At 41.1% G+C, this 23,405-nt stretch overlaps 2 protein-coding genes across 2 annotated transcripts in view; both read right to left on the bottom strand.

Moving 5' to 3' along the window:
- Positions 1-9,561: 9,561 nt before the first annotated feature.
- Positions 9,562-14,276, bottom strand: LOC136581730 (intestinal mucin-like protein; the record flags this gene model as incomplete). The annotated part of the gene is made up of 6 exons (XM_066582354.1): positions 14,139-14,276; positions 13,052-13,171; positions 12,868-12,963; positions 11,677-11,805; positions 11,082-11,121; positions 9,562-9,623 (listed from the first exon to the last, which is right to left on the bottom strand). Coding segments are annotated over exons 1-6 (585 nt in total), but the record flags the coding sequence as incomplete, so codon positions are not given.
- Positions 14,277-14,432: 156 nt separating this feature from the next.
- LOC136581729 (mucin-2-like) overlaps positions 14,433-23,405 on the bottom strand; it is a 103,095-nt gene continuing 94,122 nt past the window's right edge. Inside the window, 11 exon segments of the mRNA XM_066582353.1 lie at positions 14,433-14,563; positions 16,422-16,526; positions 16,669-16,846; positions 17,895-17,926; positions 18,239-18,330; positions 20,644-20,719; positions 20,830-21,005; positions 21,110-21,299; positions 22,244-22,427; positions 22,768-23,015; positions 23,165-23,339. Coding sequence (XP_066438450.1) covers positions 14,433-14,563; positions 16,422-16,526; positions 16,669-16,846; positions 17,895-17,926; positions 18,239-18,330; positions 20,644-20,719; positions 20,830-21,005; positions 21,110-21,299; positions 22,244-22,427; positions 22,768-23,015; positions 23,165-23,339 — 1,587 coding nt within the window.

The raw sequence follows: 23,405 nt of genomic DNA, 5'->3' as shown, positions 1-23,405 counted from the left end.
CAACTTAGATGTCCCAAACAATTTAAAGGTGCCATCTGGATATGCCATCTGAAAGTCCCCAGGGTTGTCATGATCATTTGCCTATTAATATTGTGACTGTGTCATGTATTTGCTAGGCAGCCTAGTCTTCCTGTTCTTCTCTGGAGCAAGAAAGCCATGTGTGGTGGCTCAGTTGTTAGCACTGCTGCCTTGCAGTGCTGAAATTCTAGGTTGAAATCTTTCCAAGGGTAACATCTGAATAGTGTTTGTATGTTCTCTTTATGTTTATTCATGTTGTTCTTCCCTTTCTCTGTAATTGAACAGACAAATGTGGTGGCTCAATTTTTAGCACTGCTGCCCTGCATTGCTTGCATTCTATCTTCAAATTTGTCCAAGGGCAGCAGCTGGATGGTTTATTTATGGTCGCTTTGGGTTTATTATTCTTGTTCTTCTCCTTCTCTGAAGCAGTAAGGTCAGGTATGGTGGCTCAGTTGTTAGCACTGATGGTTTGCAGTGCTGGAGTTGTAGGCTCAAATTTGTCCAAGTGCAACATCTGGATAGAGTTTTTCAAAGTATATGCAGATGTTATCCTTGAAGGGATATGAACCCAGCACTGAAAGGAAACAGAGCTAACAGCTGAGCCACATACATAGAAGAAAAATAAACAACTGGTTGCTTTCATCTCATGTACAGTTTTGCCTCCTGTGTAAAGCACTCCTGTTCATTCCTATAATTACCATAAGATACTATACAGCACAAGGCTACTGGTAGAAAATGATGGTGACATTCCACCATTGGGACTTAAAGGAGTATTCCGGATATTTGCTATTTACTATCCTCAGGTCATCAACAGTTGATAGGTCATTAATGATTGGCCATGTGGGTCAATAAAGGGGACTTGACATGTAATTGTTTATACTATGGAAGACACTGTAGCCAGTACTCACCAGCCAGGAGGTGGGGGTTGAGGGAGAACGATGTCACAGCACCCACTCACCAGTGTAGCGGAGAACGGCTCCTACTACACTCATAATCAGTGCCCACATGGTAGCGTAGTACAGGAAAGTGTAAAATGATGTGGGCAGTACCAAGCAATGGGGAAAGGAAGCCATCTCATACAAATTCACTTCACAATGCCATGTGCCCTGCATTCAGCAGATTAGCAGAGAGCGGTTCCTGCTATACTTACCTGCGCTTTTGGCTCAGCTGCTTCTGCTTCATCAACCTGTGTCTAGTTGCTACTGCTGCATTCAGCATGCTAAGAATAAAAGAAAAGCCAGCTGAGGTTTAGAAAGAATTCCACCAGTGTCTACAAAAAAAGCAGTCCACCATTAGGGCTGTCATGCCACGGTTTTTTTGTTTTGTTTTATCTCTACTTTGATTTATTTCTGATATAGGGAGGGTACTTTTCATCTCTGCAATATGCAATATCCTCTCCTAGTTTGCATCGTGATCTTGTAATTTGTAAGGAGCTTAAAATCTATCTATCCTTGAAGGACTTATTGAGGCTCAGTTTGCAATAACTTTATTAGACGGCGTTTAGTAACTCTCAAGTACAGACCATTCTGGTTCCTACCTAGGTATTACCCTATGGGGACCCACTGTACTTCGACTTACTTGCATTACCAGCATTTATAACATTATGCGGGATGCGATATACTGACCCACTCATATGAAGGTCTGACGATAATTACCTAAGCAACTAAATTTTCACAATTGGGTATAGAACTGATGCAGTACCCCCCCACTGATCAATTCGCATTGGCTAATAGATTATAGTCCTCTCTAATATACAACATCTCACCCTTTTTTCTCTATTATCGAGAACTAACCTCACTCCAGGATTATATATCTGGAGTAATCTAAGCCCCTGAAGAGCCCTTACGGGCGAAACGCGTTGGGAGGTTGTGAGAGTATACTTGAATTAAAACCGTATAACATCTGGATACTAGTGAGGGTGTACTCCAATATACTGTATCACACCCTTCACTATTTATATACTGGACTATGAGAATTATATCCAACCCCAATTATTGGAACTATATCTAACTCCGGCTGAGTATAAGTTATTTCGAAACACACAACTTTCAGTTACGGAGAATTTGAGGTTGCGGTCTTTTTACTGACTACGGTCAGACCTAGAAAAATCAATTATTGTGAATGATACTGTGTTGGAAATGTGATTAGATAGCACACTCACACATTCCCTACCTCCTATCGGAATTTTTTGTTTGTTTGTTTGTACATAAGTTTTTAACTATATTCTAATAAAAGTTAATTTTTAGAATCTCTATACCTAGGGTCCTTACAACATGCAAACGGACCTCCACCTTGGTTTATCCTGGCTATTTTATGTATTTGAAATAGCTGATGCATTTGCATTACAACTACTATTCCTAATTCCACTAAGCAATTTTTATGAGCTTGGATGTTTACGCTCATTGTAAAAAAAAAACAATCTATCCCCTAGGAGTTGTTGGAATCAAATTAAATGTTCTCTGTGTGATTGTAATGTTAGTATAGGTAAGTGATTACAATATCAGAGCAAAACGAACATTTATTATGGAACATTGAACAGATAGGCGTAGCGTCAGGGGGTGCTGGGGTCGCCATGGCGACCCGGCCCGTGAGCTCAGGGGGCCCCGGGGCCGCCCTCCGCCATACCCCCGTGCACATTCAGTGCATTAATGGCTGGCCGTTCTTTCTCCCGCATGATGCGGCAGTCAGAACAGCCAGCCTGAGAGGAAAAGCAGGGAGGTACTCACATGGGCCGGCAGGGGAGGAGGGAGGAGGTCACATGGGACGGCAGAGGAGGAGGTCACATGGGATGGCAGGGCACAGTGATCATGTGCTGCCCCCCCCTGCTTCCTGCTGAACGGGGAAGCTTCTGAGTTTACCTCTCCTGCTTCTGCTGTCACATGGAGAAGAAGTGGACTGAGCCCTGGGGTAAGTGTATATGTGTGTGTATCTGTCTGTCTCCCTCCTCTATCTATCTCATATCTATCTATCTCATATCTATCTCATATCTATCTATCTATCTCATATCTATCTATCTATCTATCTATCTATCTATCTATCTCCTCTATCTATCTATCTCCTCTATCTATCTATCTCCTCTATCTATCTATCTATCTATCTATCTATCTATCTATCTATCTATCTATCTATCTATCTCATATCTATCTATCTCATATCTATCTATCTATCTATCTATCTCATATCTATCTATCTCATATCTATCTATCTAGCTCTCTCTCGTATAAGTTATACATCTCCCTGGATTTACTGTATTTATTTGCACCCTTTACACGCAATTAAAAAATGCATCAAAACCACATGCGGTTATTAATAGAGTCTGCAGCTCCTTTAGGGTGACTGCCCACTACATTTTTTTGTCACGGCGAAATTCTCAGCGTTTTTTTCTTTCTGTAGGGGTCTATGGGACTTGTAATGTTAAAATAGCGATCGCGCAAAATCATGATTTACCGCGAAATCGCGGTTTTGCGCGATTGTGACTTTAACATTACAAGTCCCATAGACCCCTGCAGAAAAAAAAACCGCTGTGAATTTCGCCGTGAAAAAAAACTGTAGTGGGTAGTCACCCTAATACCGTACACGGTCTTTAAATACTGCATGCAGGTTTTTTATGTGTCTTAATTGTGGTTCTAAAGTACAACAAAAACATGACCCCCCCCCCAAGGCCGCTCTCACACATGTGTTCAAAAAACGCAGCTCAAAATCGTGGCCTTTTTACCGGAATTTCGAGCAGCGTTTTTGAACACAGGTTACAGCGTCTGACAGCACTCTTGAATGCACCCCATCATTGTGATGGGTGATGAGATGTGTTAAAAACCACAAAAATGCAGGAACAGAACAGACAGCTCTCGAAAATCACAGTGTTAGAAACACCGTGTTTGAGCACAAATTTGAGTAACCTCATTAAAATCTATGGGAGTGTTGTACCGTGGTTAGTACGGCACTCGGGGCGCTGTGCTCATAGCGGTAAAAAGCGGTGTGTGTGAGAGTGGCCTGCGGGGCTACAAACAAATCTTCATGTAGTGCAGGAAATGCATCATGTTTGGAAAGATTACGCCAAGGGGCAGATCATGTATGCAGCACGATCTAGGTATGGGTACGGGGGCGTGTGGGGTGGAGGCCCGGGATGTGGGGGCCCCGAGCTGAACTTTTGCATCCGGGCCCCTGAGCCTTTAGGTACGCCCCTGATTGAACACTTGAGGGGAAGCTCTAGTACCCTATTGTACCACCTCTAGTTTGGATACAAGATGTGATACAAGGCAGGCATGGAGGCTCTAGTACCCTGTTCTACCACCTCTAGCTTGAATACAAGATGTGATACAGGCAGGCATGGAGGCTCTAGTACCTTGTTGTACTGCCTCTAGCTTGGATACAATATGTGATACAGGTGGGCATGGAGGCTCTAGGACCCTGTTGTACCACCTCTAGCTTGGATACAAGATGTGATACGGGCAGGCATGAAGGCTCTAGAACCTTGTTGTACCACCTCTAGCCTGGATACAAGATGTGATACAGGTGGGCATGGAGGCTCTAGGACCCTGTAGTACTGCCTCTAGCTTGAATACAAAATGTGATACAACTGGGTATGGAGGCTCTAGTACCCTGTAGTACGGCCTCTAGCTTGGGTATAAGATGTGATACGGCCAGGCATAGAGCTCTAGCACCCTGTTGTACCGCCTCTAGCTTCGATGCAAGATGTGATACGAGTGGGCATGGAAGCTCTAGTACCCTGTTGTACAGCCTGTAGCTCGGATACAAGATGTGATACAGGTGGGCATGGAGACTCTAGTACCCTGTTGTACTGCCTCTAGCTTAGGTATTATATGTGATACGGGCAGGCATGGAGACTCTATTACCTTGTTGTACTGCCTCTAGCTTGGATACAAGATGTGATACTGGTGGGCATGGAGGCTCTAGTACCCCATAGTACTGCCTCCAACTTGAATACAAGATGTGATACGGGCAGGCATGGAAGCTCTAGTACCCTGTTGTAATGCCTGTAGTTCGGATACAAGATGTGATATAGGCGGCATGGAGGCTCTAGTACCCTGTTGTACTGCCTCTAGCTCGGATACAAGATGTGATATGGGTGGCATGGAGGCTCTAATACCCTGTTTTACCGCCTCTAGCTTGGATACATGATGTAATACTGACAGGCATGGAGGCTCTGGTACCCTGTTGTACAGCCTCTAGCTCGGATACAAGATGTGATACGGCCATCATGGAGTTTCTAGTACCCTGCTGTACCATCTCTAGCTTGGGTGTAAGATGTGATACGGGTGGGCATGGAGGCTCTAGTACCCTGTAGTACCACCTCTAGCTTGGATGCATGATGTGATACGGGCAGCCAGGGAGGCATACAGATTCTGTACGGTATCCTGCAGCATATCGCTACATATGTACTGTAACTGAGCCTCTAAATTGTGTAAACTAGTAGACCCTTAAAGTTGGTGTTCCAGATGGTCCCGTACATGTCTAATTGGTGATAAATCTGGCTACCAGACAAGCAACGTTGTGGAGACATTCCCGTGACCCCCTTGTGTGCGCGGCCAAGCATTATTTTGCTTGAAAATGCCTCTTGGAAGCCGCCATGAGAGGAACACATGTGGCTGCAGGATGTCCTGAACATATCGCTGAGCTGTCATTGTCCCTTGTACTACTACTAGGGATGTCCGACTGTTATGTGTGATGGCCCCACAGACCATCACACCAGCAGTGGGGGCAATGTGCCGCTCCACAGCAAAGGCAGTATTGAGGCTCTCACCCCGTGGTCTCCAGACACAAAAAAGGAAACCTGGATTTGTTTCTGAAGATAACCCAGTTTTATTACATAGCAGTCCAGTTTCATTGTTCACACAGAGGCGATGGTGGGTGGGTGTCAAAGACAGTACACCCAATGGACACTGTGAACAAAAATGTCCATCAGCCGAGCACCTGAAAATGGTCCTGACTGACACAGGGGCCTGTATTGATGGTGCCACCTGACTCTGGATAGTGGACAACAAAACAGTTGGAGCTGCTCATGCTTGCCAGACAATCCTCTTTACTGGCAGTCTGTCGAGGACATCCTGAGCCCAGTCACCTTGTGTGGGTGCCCTCACGCATTTACTGGTCCAAACACCTCCTAACAGTCTAGCCATACTGTCGTAGCTGGTGGGCAGCTTGTCGATACGACCATCCAGCTTCTCACATCCCAATAATGCACCCCCTCTCTAATTCTGTTAACTGGGTGAAATCTCTTCTCTGCATCGTAGAGGCGTCTAGTGGTCAACAAGCTCTACACAAACTTAAAAAGAGGTTCATTACACACAAGGAGCCTCTGAGAGCCTTTTATAGGCCAAGGGTGGAACCACTTTTAGGGCTCAGGTGGCAAGACCGTTCATCTAATCACCACAAAATGTAAAGGCCCATTTACACTGAACGAGTGTCGAGCAAACGATGCCTGACACTCGTCTCTGTATCCTCGCGCCCCCGTGCTCCTGGCGCGGCCAGCAGAGGGGCGGGGCAGTGCAGGAGATTTCTCTCCTCTCGCTCCCCCGCCCCTCTCCATTCACATAACACAACAGCACAAAAGATGAGTGATGAAGATCATTGCTCATCGTGCAGTTTAAACAGCCGCCATTCAATAGCGAATGGCGCCTGTGTTATGTGAATGGAGAGGGGCGGGGGAGCCAAATCTCTTGCACTGACCTGCCCCCCTGCTGGCTGCTCCGTGCGCGAGTCAGCTGTGCTAGCTCCTGTGCAGGAGCGCGGAGACACAGGGATACAGGGACGAGTGTCGGGCATCGTTTGCCCGATACTCATCCAGTGTAAATGGGCCTTAACTGCATGCTGAGTTTAGCAGCAAAATGACAACTCCTCCTAGGTGCTTGATTTTCCTTTAAACAAAGGTTTTTTTTATCGTTGGCTACCTGGGATAAATTCTCCATCATGTCCTTTTTAATTTGCATTGGACAACATTATTTAATTTATTCAGTGTAATTTTAACCTGCAATATGTAGGATGCACAATCTAAATGCTGTGGAATCGAATTAATAAACATTGGTCAAATATAATTAATGGCTTTGCATAGCATAGTATTTTCAGGCATTTTGCTGTGGTTCATAATTTGGATGACTAGCCTCTTTCAAGTAACTTGCACAGAGCAGGTACCTGCCCATGTTCCACATAGATTCCTGCGTGTGGTATACATCTACTACCTACAGTCTATTTACATATTAAGCAGTTTGGGAGGCCATAGACCCTCCAGGAGCCTCAGGTTCCAGACGGCCACCCAAACCGACCATGATAATCTGCTATTAGTTTAACAGCTGCTCAGTGCTCCTGACCTGAAACTGCTGGAGCCCAACCCATAGCATCTTAGTCAGTGAAGTAAAGAGCTGCTGATAAAGATGCTTTGTGTCAGGTTCAAGCACCTGAAGGTCAGGAGCACTGAGCGGCAATCAGCTATTTAGTGGCAGGAGGCCCGGGTGGTGGGGTGCAGCGCTGCACTTCTGTGCAGCTTTGGGCTGCAGCTCAGGTGGAGCTATGTCAGCTGTATTTCCTGTTAGAAGAGGTGGCACAGCCCTGCTCTTCCATGTGAATATACAAGGGCAGGCTCAAGTAACTGTAGGGGAAGGAAATCAACTTTTTTAGTGTTGCTGAGCTCAAACATGCAGCTGGCACCAACCCCTCTGCCTTCCCACCTAATTGTGCCTGGGGCACATGCCCCACCTGCCCCCTCTAGCTACATCTTTATCTTATTTTTTGGACATCAGCAGAGGAACTACTTTGCATATTTAAATTGATTAAATAGTTCTTAAGACAACAATGTGTTGTAAGTGCTTTTATTTCAGGACAGTAAAACAATTCTAGCATGTTAAACCAAAATGGCATTAGTTTATGGTAATACATTTAGTATCCCTCATTGCAAATAACAATAACCTCTCCCTAATCAAAATTAAGACCTTTCCTCCTTGGTGAGCGCTTAGAACGGGCAGGAGTCTGTTCTTCGATTGCTGTATGTCCGCAGTCTGTTTTTACGCAGTCACATTTCTCCACGTCCATGTACTCATGATCCACTTCACTGCCATCAGAACATTGCAGCTTGATGTGCTTCTTGCTGGTCTGCTTCTCCTGGCAGCAGGTACATTTATGTGACATGGCTCTGGCTTCGGCAGAGTACCTGGAATATGCAAAAATGATTCATGCATCAGTTTTCATCATTGTGATATCGAAAAAGCTATTTTTATAACTGTAATGTAATATTATGTGTTTGTTGCTGTCTAACTATTCTGGGTCATATGTGTTTTTTTTTGTGTCAATCCTTGTTTGTAATGTGACGTCTAATACTTTCTATCATACAGTGTTGGAGTATGTATACACTAGCATTTAATTATTATCTGATTTTGTAGGTGCAAGCAAAAAAACCCAAAAACACAGATTCCACTATTGAAGTCAGGGATTGGCTGACCCAGCAGGAAGAACGGAGATGTGGTGCTGGAGCTGCAGGGACCCAGGTTGAGAGAGTATTGCCTCTTATATTGTTTTTTTACCATGGGCACCCTATTAAAAACAAATAACTCTGAAAATCCCTTTAACGATATGCTAGCATACTTTCTGCATGGCAATATATTGTGCCTGTGCACAAAAAAATACACAGGCATCTATTAGGGCATATTACCAGTACCCTGGATGAGACAGTCATGGGGACCTTTGTCAGGTCCTGGGCATTCTCCCTAGTGATCTGGGTGATTTTATCCAATGGTCACAGTTAAAAAGAGACATTCCCTATCACATAACATTGTGATCATGCTTGATCACAGTCTGAGGAGTTGAAGGGGTATTCATGTCATCAATAGTTAATTGCCGGGAATCTGCCGCTCGGAATTCCTGCCGATCAGCAGATCAACTGGCGTTCTGTCAGTAGAAGGTGGAGAGACACCTGCATTGGGTTGGAGATGGAAGTGTAATAGACAGCTTGTCTCCCATTAATCTCAGTGCGAGTGAAGCCGCCTATTAGACTTCCTGTTCCGATCCCGATGATCATGTCTGGCCCCTGAGGATACGTCATCAATAGCATTTGCCAAGGAAACTCCTTTAACTCTCTTTAAGGAGAAGGGCTCCACATTGGGGTGTCTGTACACACTGCAGATGAATTGAGATAACTGAATAGGGATTTTAACTAATTGCCCGGCTACACCTGGATCTTCTATTGTTTCATTTATATGACCTGCAGTATAATTATTAACTTGGTACTGGAAACACATATTAGCATCTGTCATGGAATTAACTTAGTCCACTGCTTCAACACTGTAGCATGCAATATACTGGAGAATGGTAGGCACATCATTTCTATGCAATCAAATCAGAATACTGGAAAAATTATCACGGATCCCCAGAATATTGTATGTATTGTTTACATACCGGAGCGTTCATACCTCAGAGATGTTCTACTGGGATAATCATTTACACTACATGTACAATATACTACAGCATGACTTACATGGAATAGGTTCCACATGTCCCATCACAACGAGACGTCGTCACGACTTTTTCTGACCGGCAGTTATTGTAGAACATATAGCCAGTGTCTCTTTCTAGATGACAGCCAGAAGTCTTTTCAATACCTGCACAGTAAATTATAACCCATCATTCTTATTGGACACAACAGCAGATCATTTCTTACCTCTTAATATGGTTCATTATCATTATTAAAACATTAAAAAATGTGAAGAATTATTAGTTTTTTATTAAAGGGGTTGTCCCGCGGCAGCAAGTGGGTCTATACACTTCTGTATGGCCATATTAATGCACTTTGTAATATACATTGTGCATTAATTATGAGCCATACAGAAGTTATAAAAAGTTTTATACTTACCTGCTCCGTTGCTGGCGTCCTCGTCTCCATGGTGCCGACTAATTTTCGCCCTCCGATGGCCAAATTAGCCGCGCTTGCGCAGTCCAGGTCTTCTCCTGTTCTCTATGGGGCTCCGTGTAGCTCCGCCCCGTCACGTGCCGATTCCAGCCAATCAGGAGGCTGGAATCGGCAATGGACCGCACAGAAGAGCTGCGGTCCACGGAGGCAGAGGATCCCGGCGGCCATCTTCACAGGTAAGTATAGAAGTCACCGGAGCACGGGGATTAAGGTAAGCGCTCCGGTGAGCTTTCTGTACGTCCCTGCATCGGGGTTGTCTCGCGCCGAACGGGGGGGGGGTTGAAAAAAAAAAACACCCCGTGTCGGCGCGGGACAACCCCTTTAATGTAGTCAATGCCAAACTTAATTTTGTGACTTATATTCAAATAGATCCAATTTAAAGGGACTGAATGACATTAGAAATGCATAGCTTCTTAGGTGGGGCCTGGTATTTGTTACGTTCGTGCAGGATGCGGATACAGGGGCCCCCTATGGACGCCTCAGATATGCCCGACCCAGATGTTACAAATGTTCCTGGAGGACTAGATAACAGAAATAAGGAAAGGGAATGCTAACCCCAACCCAACAGGTGTGGTGGACAATCTACAAGTGAGACGATTGCCCCATAGGGGCGGTCAGACATCAGGAACTTGGGGCACCTAGTCTGTCCCTAGATGGAAGATAGGGAATGTAAATTAAGCAGATGAAAGAAGCAATGCATTAGCAAGACTAGGTGTAGATGAATAAGCCCCCAAAGCGACAAGAAAAAATCCCTGGTACTTAACAATACATGACAGTGATGACCGATTGGCTGGCTGGAGTTGCCATCCCACCATAACCAATCAGTTCACAGTATAGGAAATATATGCACCGGCACCCAGAACCAAATGGGCAGACTCATGCAGTGGCGCCACTGTTATACGGTTCGAGGCTGATGCTGTGAGGTCACCCCGGACCATCCCCTAGACTGTGGCTGGTATGCCACAGCAGTATTACAGCTCAGCTGGATTCGCTAGAATGCAAGCTGCAATGCCACAATGGACAAGAGCGGCGCTGTCTCTTCTCTCCCATACAACCACTTTAGAACTGTTTTTACTGCATCAATAAAAAGAAGTCATAATGACTGAGATAAAACTGTAATGTATATTCTATACATATGTTCTGTACTTACATATTTTACAGCACCCATTAGATTGTATTTCAACGGTTCCCTGCAAAATATACAGAAGCATTTACAGTCTGTTCAGTAAGACATAGTAAGAAAAAAAATAAGAATGTTCCAGGAAAGATGGAAATAGGTATGAACTATAAAAATGAATCTTAGTGGCCCATTTATCATTTAAAGGGATTATTGTGCAAATGTCCACATAAGATTAATAGGACATATATGAAGTTAGATATTAAATCATTTAGTGACTATCAGAGTGTGTCATACAAGACGTAATAAGTAAATGAAGTTAGGATAATTTGGGGCAAAGTACGGGTGTGACTATATCTAAAATAGCTGCACTTGTGAATTGATGGAAAGTAGGAATTATTAAAATTTTCAGAGGGTGCAGGAAACCCCCCAAACAAGGTTGAAACAAACATTACATGCTGGACCAACATAAACATTTATATTAGATTTCATAATTCACGGCTTTGTCAAATGGAATCTTCTGAGTAAATTCTAAACTAATGTTGATGATCCCATAGATTGCTAAATACATTTTCAGTTTTTGACAAAGTATACAATTTGTTAGGATAATTTCATTCATGTTACTCACTGGTTCACATTGACTCTCATCAAAAGGAGGACATGAAATTTCCGAGACAGAACTGATGAATTGGTTCCTTATCACAGTACAGGTGTACATGATGCAGTGGTTATTTTCATCATGCAGTGTTACATTAGGCTGTAGAAAAAGACAATAAAGGGGTTGGATGTTTGTAAAAGTCAATTGGTGATGCTCTCAATTCTTTCTATGTCAGTAAATAGGAATCTGAACGATTAGTGGATTTTCAGGCTAATTTCCATGTTTGACTGCTGTCATTGCACTAAGGTATCCACTAGTTATAGGCTACTAATACATTACTTCATCTCTGCTAAGAATAGCCTGCTCTATACTTCCTAATTGGTGGATTTTCACAAACGTAAGGGCTGCAGCAGAGGTATTTTTTAGACTCTTTATAGTGGTATTATTTGGATTGTGTATTGAAGGCTCCCTATGCCACTGGAGGGTGCCTCAGCAATCAGTTTCATACCCTGTAAAGGTGAAATAGTGTTTCTCTCTTATCTCCTAGTATCCATGCCTTAACTACCCAGCTTTTCTGACGTCTCCATTCCTGACCTTGGCTTATTTGAGTATTCTTTGCTCTATCTGCTGCCTGGCCTTGTCTGTGGCTTGTCTCCTGATTGCACAAGAATTCCGCCTGTCCTGACTTTGGCTCCAACACTACATCTTTGTCTACATCCTCCAGTACTGTATTATAGAGATCCCTGTGCATGAATTTTGTGTGACCAGACCATAGCTCTGTTATATGTCTGCTTCCCTATCTACATCCTGTAGTGCTGCACTATACTATATCTGACCAAGTCACATCAGCTGCCTTTTAACTGAGATTTTCTAGGGTAATAGTCTGGGGTTCTGTGCAGCAAAGACCAGAACCTAATTGGTGGTGTTAAGGTGTGAAATCGGGGGTCTCCAGGTGCAGCCCTCAGAACTAGTCCTAAGTCAAGTCCGTTTAGAGGTACATTGGATCCACATTCTGGTCTGACAGATAACTTGCTGCAGAACGTTATCGTAGTCTTCATTTGCAGAAGAGCTGTACACACAAAATGGTAGGAACTTTTGCAAAGTTGCTTGATTTTGACTTTAGAAACATTAATATATAATAAGAAAATGTGGTTGCAAAGGTGGGCATAACAATTAAATATTGCTAGTGCATTCAATGAAAATAATGATGTGTGAACATACCGCTATGAGTTTGGAAATAGAACCGTGGTTTAGAACACAATGGGTCTGCTTACATACTCCACAACAGTCTCGTTCGCTTGTTGTCAGCTCAAAGCCCTATGATTAAAAGATGAGAGGAATTTTTTAAAGATACATTACATATATACATATATTACAAGACATTACATATATTCATTGTACTTACCATTGGGCACTGTACATTGCATGGTACAGGTGTGCATATTATGTCTAGTCCTGTTGAGGTGGTGTTACTCTTTGCACATTCACAGTTCTTGCACTTGTCGGAGAACACCAATGCTCCAAGCTACAAAAATACAATATCAATAGGATCAGATACAAAGTGGGATAGTGGGTTTTCCCCACTGTTGAGCCATCACATATTGAGCATGGTAATGTATTGTAAAAGTTTAAAGGGAGCGTTGTGAATGCCTGCAGATTTATTGCCTAACAACAAGGCAAAAGGGTACAGTCCACGGTATGCACCAGTAATAGAGGATACAAGGTGAGTGACCTTCCTCCAATAGGCAACTGGGCAGGACTACCAGATATGATGATGTGAGCCTGAAGCATTACCACCGTAGAATAGTGACTGTTATGGATACTGCTAGGTGGCTAGTACAAGATTATGGGTAATTTTGTACTCTATTGTATATACACTGCAACGTGGAATGTGACATAATGTAGGCACAACAACAAGCAGTGTTGCTCATCTTAATTGGTGAGGCAATAAAATTGCCCCGATTTAGCAACATGAAATTGGGTAAGTCCAAACTGATTTTTGGCAAAAATCGCAGGAAAATTAAATTTCTCATAATATCTGCTGCAGAATTATTGGCAGGCCTTACACAGCTAGCAGCGGGGTTTGAAGAATTCAATTACACTGAACCAAACAAGGACAGTATACAAGTATACAATCTGTATTGTGTGGCTTTCTGTTCTCACATATTGTGCCACTCAGGAATTGCTGCTGATTTATTTGGCTATGGTGTTTTGTGTCAAAAGAAAAAAAGAAAACCCAACAGGGAAACAGCAAATACACACAGTGTATGTCTGTAGCCTCGGACGTAATTCAGTCACGACTCTGGCTACTATGAATTATTTGCAGGGCTTATGGAGCTAGTAGTGAGGTTTGGGAATTCAATTATGCTGCGCCAAACAGGGACAGCTCACAATGGTACAAGCTATACTTAGGTACAGCTGCTGCAATGGAAATGCTTCCCTTCAGGGTAGTGGACACAGCCACCTTCTGCAACATGATGCTCTGTGCTAACCCACAGTACTAGATGCCCAGTTGCCATTTCTTTGCCCACAAAGCCATCCCTGCCCTGCGCTTCCATGTGAGTGATAAGGTGTCCCTGGCATTGAAGAACAGCACTGTAGTACATTATAGTAAAGTTACCATAACCCATTACCTATCTGTACATAGAAACCTGGCAGCAAGGGTTGAATTCCCCTACAGTACCACTACAGAGGAAATGGAGCATTAAAAGGTGCCCATGGAAATCTATTCACTGCCTGCGTTATGTACAGATGTGCCAGTTCTATGTAATGGCTTTAAATATGGATCATCCCAGATACAGCAGTCCATAAAGACTGTGGAGTGTAGGATCTTCAAGCCATATTAGAATATGCTTAAACATATCAAAATAACTTACCAAATATTCTGCATCTCCTTCTACACAAACAGCCTTAGGATCTACAAGAAAGAAGAGACAATATAAGTACTTTTTTTTACTGACAAAAAACTGCTTTCGAAATTCAGACCTAACTGGTTGACTGAGGTCTGTCATAAGTCATTAACACAATTAGACCAAGTTCACACTAGTGTTTTATCCTGTATAATAGAACTTTATGTGTTTTTGCTTTATTTTTTTGTCTTTTATTGATGGATCCCATTTATATCTGTTGGATGACAGCTAATAAAAAGTGGGAGTCCATTAAAAGCAAGAAAGAGGAACCTGTCCATCTCAAATAGAATTCAAGAATAGTTAAAAATGTTATTGTGTACTTAGAAAACACAACAATTGCTACACAGACTGCTTGAAATGTAACTCAAATGTAGGAAATATTTTATATTTCACATATATGGTTTAAATGTGATTTGAATAAACCCCTCTGGTTCAAGAAACATAGAATCATTAATAGGCATTCCCAACTTGGACATTTATGGTATATCTACAGCATATATACTTAATTGTCTGATAGATTTGGGTTCCACCTTTTGGGGCCCGCGTCAATATGAACAACAGGATATCCTGACCCATCCAAGGTTACTTGACCACCAGCAGTCACATCCAGGAGGAGAATGGATGGAGAGGTGATCACATACGTCCACCACTCTCTCCATTCATTATTATAGGAGTTTAACTTCAGAATTCATTCTCCTCAACAGATTCAGTGCCCAAAATCTAGAATCATCAATTAGTTATACTCCATTTACTCAATGCAGCAAAAGCATTTTTCCTAGATATTGAAAGGACATTGCTAAATCCACCATCAGGGAATAACTGCCTGAAGTGAATGCAGGTACTTATGAAAAAATGAGTTGGAACATGAAAGTGAAGCACCAATATTATTCCAAAATTTGGAGTGACTTTTGAAAATCTAACAGATCGGATTTAAATAACGTCCGCTCTGCTTTCAGAAATTAGATACCCATACAATCTGGGGGGGGTTCTGTTCAATAGAAAGCAATCCAAAAGTCACAACTACCTCAAGATGGTACCAATAAAAACTACAACTCTTCCCGCAAAAAACAAGATCTCACATAGCTATGCTCCCGGAAAAATGAAAATGCTGTGGGTTTTAGAATACAGCGATGCAGATTCAATTAAAAGTATGTTTAAAATAGGGCAAAAGTAGTAAAAAGTAAAAAAAATTGATATAAACTTGGTATTGCAGTAATCGTGCTGTTTCAGATGAGAAAGTTATAATGTTATTTTTACCGAAAGGTGAACGCTGTAAAAACAAAACCCAAAAACAATAGCAGAATTTCTGAGGGCTTTTTCCATCTGCTCTCCAAAAAATGAATAAAAGTTATACAGCACATTATATGTACTCCAGAGTAGTGCTATTAAAATATACAACTTGTTCTAAAAAAACAAGCCCTCATACAGCTATGTCAACTAGTTATGGCTCTTGCCATGCGACAATGACAATCAATTGGTCCTTAAAGCAAAAAATAGGCTTGTCACTAAATGGTTAAAAAGGGATCTCCTATTTCTACCTTTCTTGCGCCTTTCCTCTATCTCCTTATTCCTCCCTACTCCAAAAGCCCCCTCCTTTTTTTCCTTTTCCCCTTTACCCCTTCCCTTCCTATCCCATTCCTTATTGCTATTGACTTTTTAGAGGTTCCTTGTATTACACCAAATAGTGAATCATTATTTCTGAACCTGCGCTGTTATTTTGGTAAGCGCCATGCCTTTACTGTATTGGATACGTTTTCGATCTGCGTACCGTATCCTTTATCTGTTTGCCTTAAATTACAAAAAGTTAAATAAAAGAATTGAAAAAAAAGGATCTCTCAGGGACCGTGAAAATATAAGATCACATACTGCATGTATACACGGGACAACAGTGCCCCTCTGGAATGTTTCCAACAAGTTCATGGCCAATTGGACATTTGGCGGATTCCTTGGAGCATAATTGAGTGTCACACTCTGAAAGGAGAAAAGAATATCATAATTAGTCTTATGTTCGGTAGTCACTTATGTCTAGATTGATCTTTTAGACAGAAGTTCACATTAAAGAATAGTTAAAGTACATTTGTAGTGTAACGATGAAGGAAAGAACCGTACTTACTGCACACAGTCTCATTACAGCAGCTATCGGTGGAGCTGACCTGGATCTCAGGATAAAAGCCTTCCAGCTTACACTTCACTAGTTTCAATGCTTTACATTCATGTTCTTGACAAGTTATTCCACTGCCACCCTCCCGGCAAACACAGTCTTGGCAGTCAAATATGAACTGTTCGCCAAACTGTAAGGATACAACATTAATCAACAGTTAACAAAATCGAAATTTCTCATCCAAAGTTACCCAAACTGTAAGTACTTAAAGGAGTTTTCCAATAAATAAATATATTGGTGGTATTGGGGGGAGGGGGGGGGGGGGGGGGGAAATATGTATGAAAAAATAACAGTAATACTTATCTTTTCACTGACATGTTAGTCCCTCGCTGCCGGTCGGCCTGTTTACTTTGGCTGCAGCGGTCATACGGTTGTTTACCTACATGATTGCTGCAGCCAATAGGAGGCCCTGACATGGGGCGTCATCAGTGAGGTCCAATAAACAGGCCGTGTCTTCTACATTAGAAGCCCATGTGCCATGTTTACAGGAGGTCTCTAGGCCATGATGTCATGGTTCAGATACTGTGGCACCGTAGTGTCACAGGGAGTATATTGATGAAACAAAGTTTTGGGTAGGGGGTTCAAAGCTATGAAAAAAATGAAGTTGTAGAAACCGGTAAAAGTCTCACGCACATGGTTTCCAGAGGAGTAATACAGCATCCATAGAAACCTATGTACCCATTTAATAGCTTTGATTTCATTTGGAGGTTTCTTCACTCTGAAGAACCACCCAGTGGACTCTTAAGCAGAGAAAGAACAGAGATTTCAATCAGTTTTTTTCTCACAATATGTGAAAAGTTTCACATATTGCACCACAATGACTTCTGCCTCAACTTATATACAATGGGGGAAATTTACTGAGAACGGCACACTCCTCTTCATGTATTAGGCACATAGTGGCACCTCCATGTGCTTATACAGGAATCTAAGCCAGGTCTGGCCTAGTGTACATTTCTAGCATAGCTTACAGCAGTTTCTGGTGTAAATTATGCATACATTTGTCACTTTGGGGAAGCCACGCCCCTACTGACAAGCCCCTAAAAGTAGCATATTTTTGCGCAAATTCCAACTTGCACCAAAAATTGCAAAAACTGTGGTTAAAGGCTTTGTACATGACCCCAATATGTGTATGCGCAATTATAGCAAAGCCTTAAAAGACCATCTTAAGAATGACTTACTTTTCGTGGTACGTTGTCAGGTCCAACACATCCTGAAAGAACAGAAAAATACAAGCATGAAACCAGGTCCAGATTTCTAATGCATCAAGAATTGCTCTTATTTTTAGTTTTTAAGATTTTACTATGGCTTTACGACTGCCAGATGAGGAATAGCTGACACAAATATTTCCCAAATCGTATCAAATTAAGCATAAACCCAACTGCTATTTAACCATCTACAATAATATCAAGTTCAATGAATTACATTCTCATGCCCCATAGTATCACTAATAAACACAGCTTCATGTGATAGATAACAATGTATCTTACCATTTACAGGTAAATTATTCACTAATTATCCTTACCACAAGTTTCCACGCAAACATCCACCGCTTGGCTAAAAGGCATTGTACCCTTCGGACAGAAGCATCCTTCAACCAAGCGTTTATTATTTTGGCTCAAAGCATTTTCCTCTGGACTGAAAAACAGAAACAGTCTTAGCTTAGGTGTTGGCATAGAAATGTGATGGAGTGTAGACTTGGATTCGAAGTGAATGTCCACCTTTTAACACCATGTCGGGTTTAGAATCAACATTCAGTCCCAAATAATATCACACAGATACACTGTATGCAATGAGCTTTGAAGCTCCACCTAGTGGTGATTGCAGGAAAGCAAAAATGTATTGATAAGACTCTTCTGACATGTTTATTTTACTAAATACCTCTATTCTGCATTACACATAAATTCTGGAGCATCTTTTTTAACAATTCTGTGTTGTACCGTTCCTCTGCAATTGCTCTTAAAAATTTATGAATAAATTGAGAACTGGGTGTTACAAGTTGGGGGTGTCCCTACAGACACTGACAATGTCCAATCAGTGCTGACTATATCCGTCTGTCTACGGATACCCCATCCCCAGGTAGTAACACCCAGTTCTCAATATAGTCATATTTCTAGGAGGGATAAGGACAAGTTCCTCTGTGCGTCTTCTTCACGCATGGGAGTAGCAAAACAGGAAAAAAAATGATTCTGTTTTTATGCCCATAGAGGTCAATTGAAATGGAAGACACTCAGTTTCAATCCATTTGCATGGTTTTTGCTTCCATTTAGTTTTTAAAACTGGAACAAAAGCACAAACTGCAGCACTTTTGCTACCAGTTTAAAAACCAGAACCAAAACAGAACGGCCCTACATTTTTTTTTAACATTGCAGTCAGTGGGGAAAGGTGTACATTTGTTTCTGTTCCGATTTTCATTCAGAGCATGCGCAGAGTCTTGGAGACTTTTACATTTTCACCTCTAGTGATCAAAAAAAGGAAAGACAGATCACATGACTGCTGTCTGCAGCCACTTTTCTTTTTAAAGAGAACTGTAGAAAAAGTGAAATATAAACCTCCAGCACAGAATTTATGTAAGATTTTTATTGCAGCTGTTGGCTACTTTTAGGGTATTACTGTTGCTATATTCCACAAGACTGTACAAAACGCAAATTGTAAAGGAACAGCAGTACACTGCAAAAAGCCTATGTTCACTTTATAATGAACTCTAGGAGGCTCTGACTCAACTTATAGTCTGCCCTGAAACAATGGGAGGGAGAGAAAAGATAAATAAGCCTGTGTTAATAATGGACTTAGCAATACTTTCCATTTGTTTAATTTTGATTTTCGTTTTATATTCATGTTTTTCTTTTTTTTTTTTAGCAGGATCCGTTTTAAGCAGAAAGGAAAATGGAAATGTAAGTAAGACTTGCAGAGGAACGATGCAACACTGAATTTTAGGAAAAAAAAGGTTCTAGAATTGTTATCTTATGAGAAATGTAATTATTTGCTACAACAAGCATGTCAGAACGGATTCATCCTCTTTAAAGGGGTTTCCCACTACTTAAAATTGCTTCACAACTACTCTGTTCTTTGTGGTTGCTGCTGACCAGGATATGTGACTGCGGCATCCAATCACTAGCCACAGTAGTGATCATCTAAAGCCAGTGATTGGCTGCAGCAGTCACATATCCTGGTTAGCAGCAACCAGGAAGCACAGAGTGGTTTTGAAGCAATTTTAAATTGTGGGAAAATCCCTTTAACTTTATTTGTGTGAGTGGCTTTGGAGTAATATGTGACAAAAATGAAGCCATAATTAAGAAAATTATGAAATAAATTAACAATTTATTATTTTTCTATTGAGTTTAATAAAAAAGAATGATAAGGTTGTTCAAGAATGAGCATTTACTTTAATGTTAAAGGGGTTTACAGGGCCAAGCCTATTGATGACCCAGGTCATCAGTAGTTAAATACCAGGGACTCACTGCTCGGGATCCTCAGTGATCATCTGGCCCAATGTCAGTGCAGAAGGCTGACATAAATGTCAGTATTGGGGTCACAGGCAGAAGCATCATAGAGCGCTTCACTCTCACTGAAATTAATGGGAGCTGAAGCCTCCTATGACTCTTCTGGCACTTACAGCTCCAACACTGAAGTCAGACATGGAAGTGTGATTTGAGGAGTGAAGCCCTCTATGATTATTTCGACTCTGGGTCGGGCGAGAGATCCCAAAAGGAGGGTCCCTTGCGATTAACTATTGAGAACCTATTCCTGAGGATAGGTCATCAATAGGATTTGCCTGGAAAACTTTTTAATTGTGATCATAGCATATATGCTATTTTCCTTTTAAAGCTGCTCTTTGACACTCAAATAAAAATCATTCGACCATCTAGTTAATGTTACTATGTATAGATGGAGTACAGCTTATTGCTCTTAATGACATATTTCTTTAACACTTACGTGGTTTCACATGTTTTTGATACAGCTGGGCCACAGGCATTGTAGACTTTGTGTGAGGGACAGGAAATAGCTGAAATAAATGAAATCCAGTAATTTAATATAGCATGTTACTTATTATCTGTAAAACGTACAATAGCTTAAGTGTTTTTGTAAAATGCATTGCTACAAAGAAAAACTTACGACATTCTGGGGCTCGAGATCTCCAGTCAATGCAAACACCTTGATCTCCACAGAGAAGAGCGTATTGCTGCAAGCTGGTACATTCAATGTTGGAGTTTGGAACATGACAACTGTCGTAATTACATGCCTGGTGATAGTTGTTTGGTGATAGAACGTGGTGGCATTGGCTGAAAGGTCTTTTAATCCAAATACAAAAAAACCAAAAATCAGTATTCAAAACACATTAATAATAAAAGTTATTCCAACTAATATGAGGTCTAAAAAATCATAAAATTCTTACGCTTCTAAAAGGAGGCCACATAAAGGTGATGGGTTGCAGGGTTTTGAAGGTGGAACAGTTGGATTTAAGCGACTACATTGAGGTTTCCTTGGATCTGGCACAATCCAGGAATCAGCCATGATTACACAGTTTGGTGCAATCTCACCATTACGCATCCTGCAGTCATCCGCTCGTTCGTTGGAGCAAGTACCTACACAAAGATAGAGTTCTATGAGAACTATTTAGTCTATGATTCTGTGATATCATTTGTAATATTTTTTTCTTTATGTGACTGGCATATAAACTCCTCCTTTATATTTACTGTAGAAGAAAATAGGCAAGACAAGCAAATCATTAAAAAATCATGTAATAAAAAGTTATGATTAAACTGATCAAATGATGGTCAATGATGATTGATGATAGTGGAGCAGCAATAGCATATCGGGGAAACTAAAACGCATATTGAATTTTTGGATGCATTATGTTACGTTCCTATCCAACAACTGGAGCTTTAGTAATTCCATGTAACTATACTTCAACTTCACTAGTTAGAATGCATTTTTCTTATAATTGTGTGCATAAGATCTGGCAGGGAACATTTGGAAGGTTGACATAAATGTTGGAAATTTGTGTAAGTGCAGAAAACTGAAATAAGCATTGTATAGGCCTCGTATGATGTTAAATACTCTTGTATAAAAAAGGCAAAAGTAATATAAAAGTGATACCATTATTGGCTAACCAGAAAAATTATATATTTGCAAGCTTTTAGAGCACAGAGACCCCTTCATCAGGCAGATAGTAACTGCTTGACTGAGAGAAGAGCACAGCATTTAAGAAATGTTACATGTAGACATTTGTACATGGAGTCATACATCATGGCCATCCTGATTAACGATAATTTTTAGAAAATTGGGTCGAGTATTCATGGCCCGATTATTTCATAAATCGCTCAACGCTAATGGTAACATTGAATTGTCCGATCATTCATAAATTTCCAGGAGAAGTGACAGAGGAACTGCACAACATAGGGCTCTCAGAAAACGTGCTCCAGAATAGTTATTTCATGAGAAATTCAAGAATTTACTAAAAGACACATGCCAGGGCCACAGATAGGACTTTTATAAGTGTTATAATATATCATAACCAAAAACTTACCGCATTGTCCTTGTGTGTTATGTCCAAAAAGTCTATATGGCAATTGAACAGAGAAACTCAAACCATTGTATGTGATATTAGCCTCCAATTCTGGTATTTCCACAACATAATTGATGCCAGATGTATACACTTTCACACCAAATTTCTTATACGGCAATCCTACAATTTCATCATTTACAACAACCTGCAGATAAATACATAAAGTAAACAGGATAACAATGTAATAAACTCTTAAATTAGCAAAGTTTAGAAAACAATTTGTCAAAATTAGAAGGTCTGCTGCACTAAATTATACTATACTAGTGTAAGACTTTTCGACTGATTTTCCAAGTTCTCCACCTCAGTTGTGTAAGGTGCCAAACATTAATGGTAATGGGATCATCTTAACTGCTAGCTAAAACTAAATTGACCAATCATTACAAAACATTTATGGATCTCTTTATCTTCCAGTTTATGGAACCATACTACAGTAGGACGATCACCTCATGATTTGTAAAATGTACTATATCATTGGTCCATCCTACCTGTAAGCTTATTGGTGTCAAGGTTTTTGCTTTAATCCGTATCACCTGCGTTTCATGTCGGACAATAATATCACGAGGGCAGGAGACTCGGTCTCTTGCACCACAGTCATAGTTATCAATGTATACTCCAAAGTTATCAATTCTCTTTTCAATTTCCTCCACTAGGGTATAGGTGCAGTTGCCTTGATAACTATAATATGTTCCATCAAATGTGACATAATGAGGATCTCCCCAGCCAGTACACAAACCTAAATGGAGAAACAAAGATTATGTGTCCAAAATTAGACTCTTTTACATTATACACAGTATATTCTCTTTTGTAGACAAGTGCAGTAGCCCTAGCTTAGGATTTATGATGTTGACGGATTTTTTAATGATCCAGAACAGAAACACTTACAATCACACTCCCAGTGCCAGCAGCAAAGGTTATCATCTGGTACAGCTCTTGGTGGATTTCCATTAGCACACGTGATCATAGGTGGTGGTTCACACTTCAGTTCAATGATCTCCACTGTGTTGTTTTCTATACATCTAGCCATGGTGCAGTTACATAGAATCCAGGTTTCATTATGCTGAAAAAACAAAACCATATACAGTATATAGAGTGTATTTACATCGGAGACTGCTATATTGATCAG

The sequence above is a fragment of the Eleutherodactylus coqui genome, chromosome 11 (assembly GCF_035609145.1).
Source record: "Eleutherodactylus coqui strain aEleCoq1 chromosome 11, aEleCoq1.hap1, whole genome shotgun sequence".
NCBI lineage: Eukaryota > Metazoa > Chordata > Amphibia > Anura > Eleutherodactylidae > Eleutherodactylus > Eleutherodactylus coqui.
This window is presented reverse-complemented; position numbering and strand designations above follow the sequence as displayed.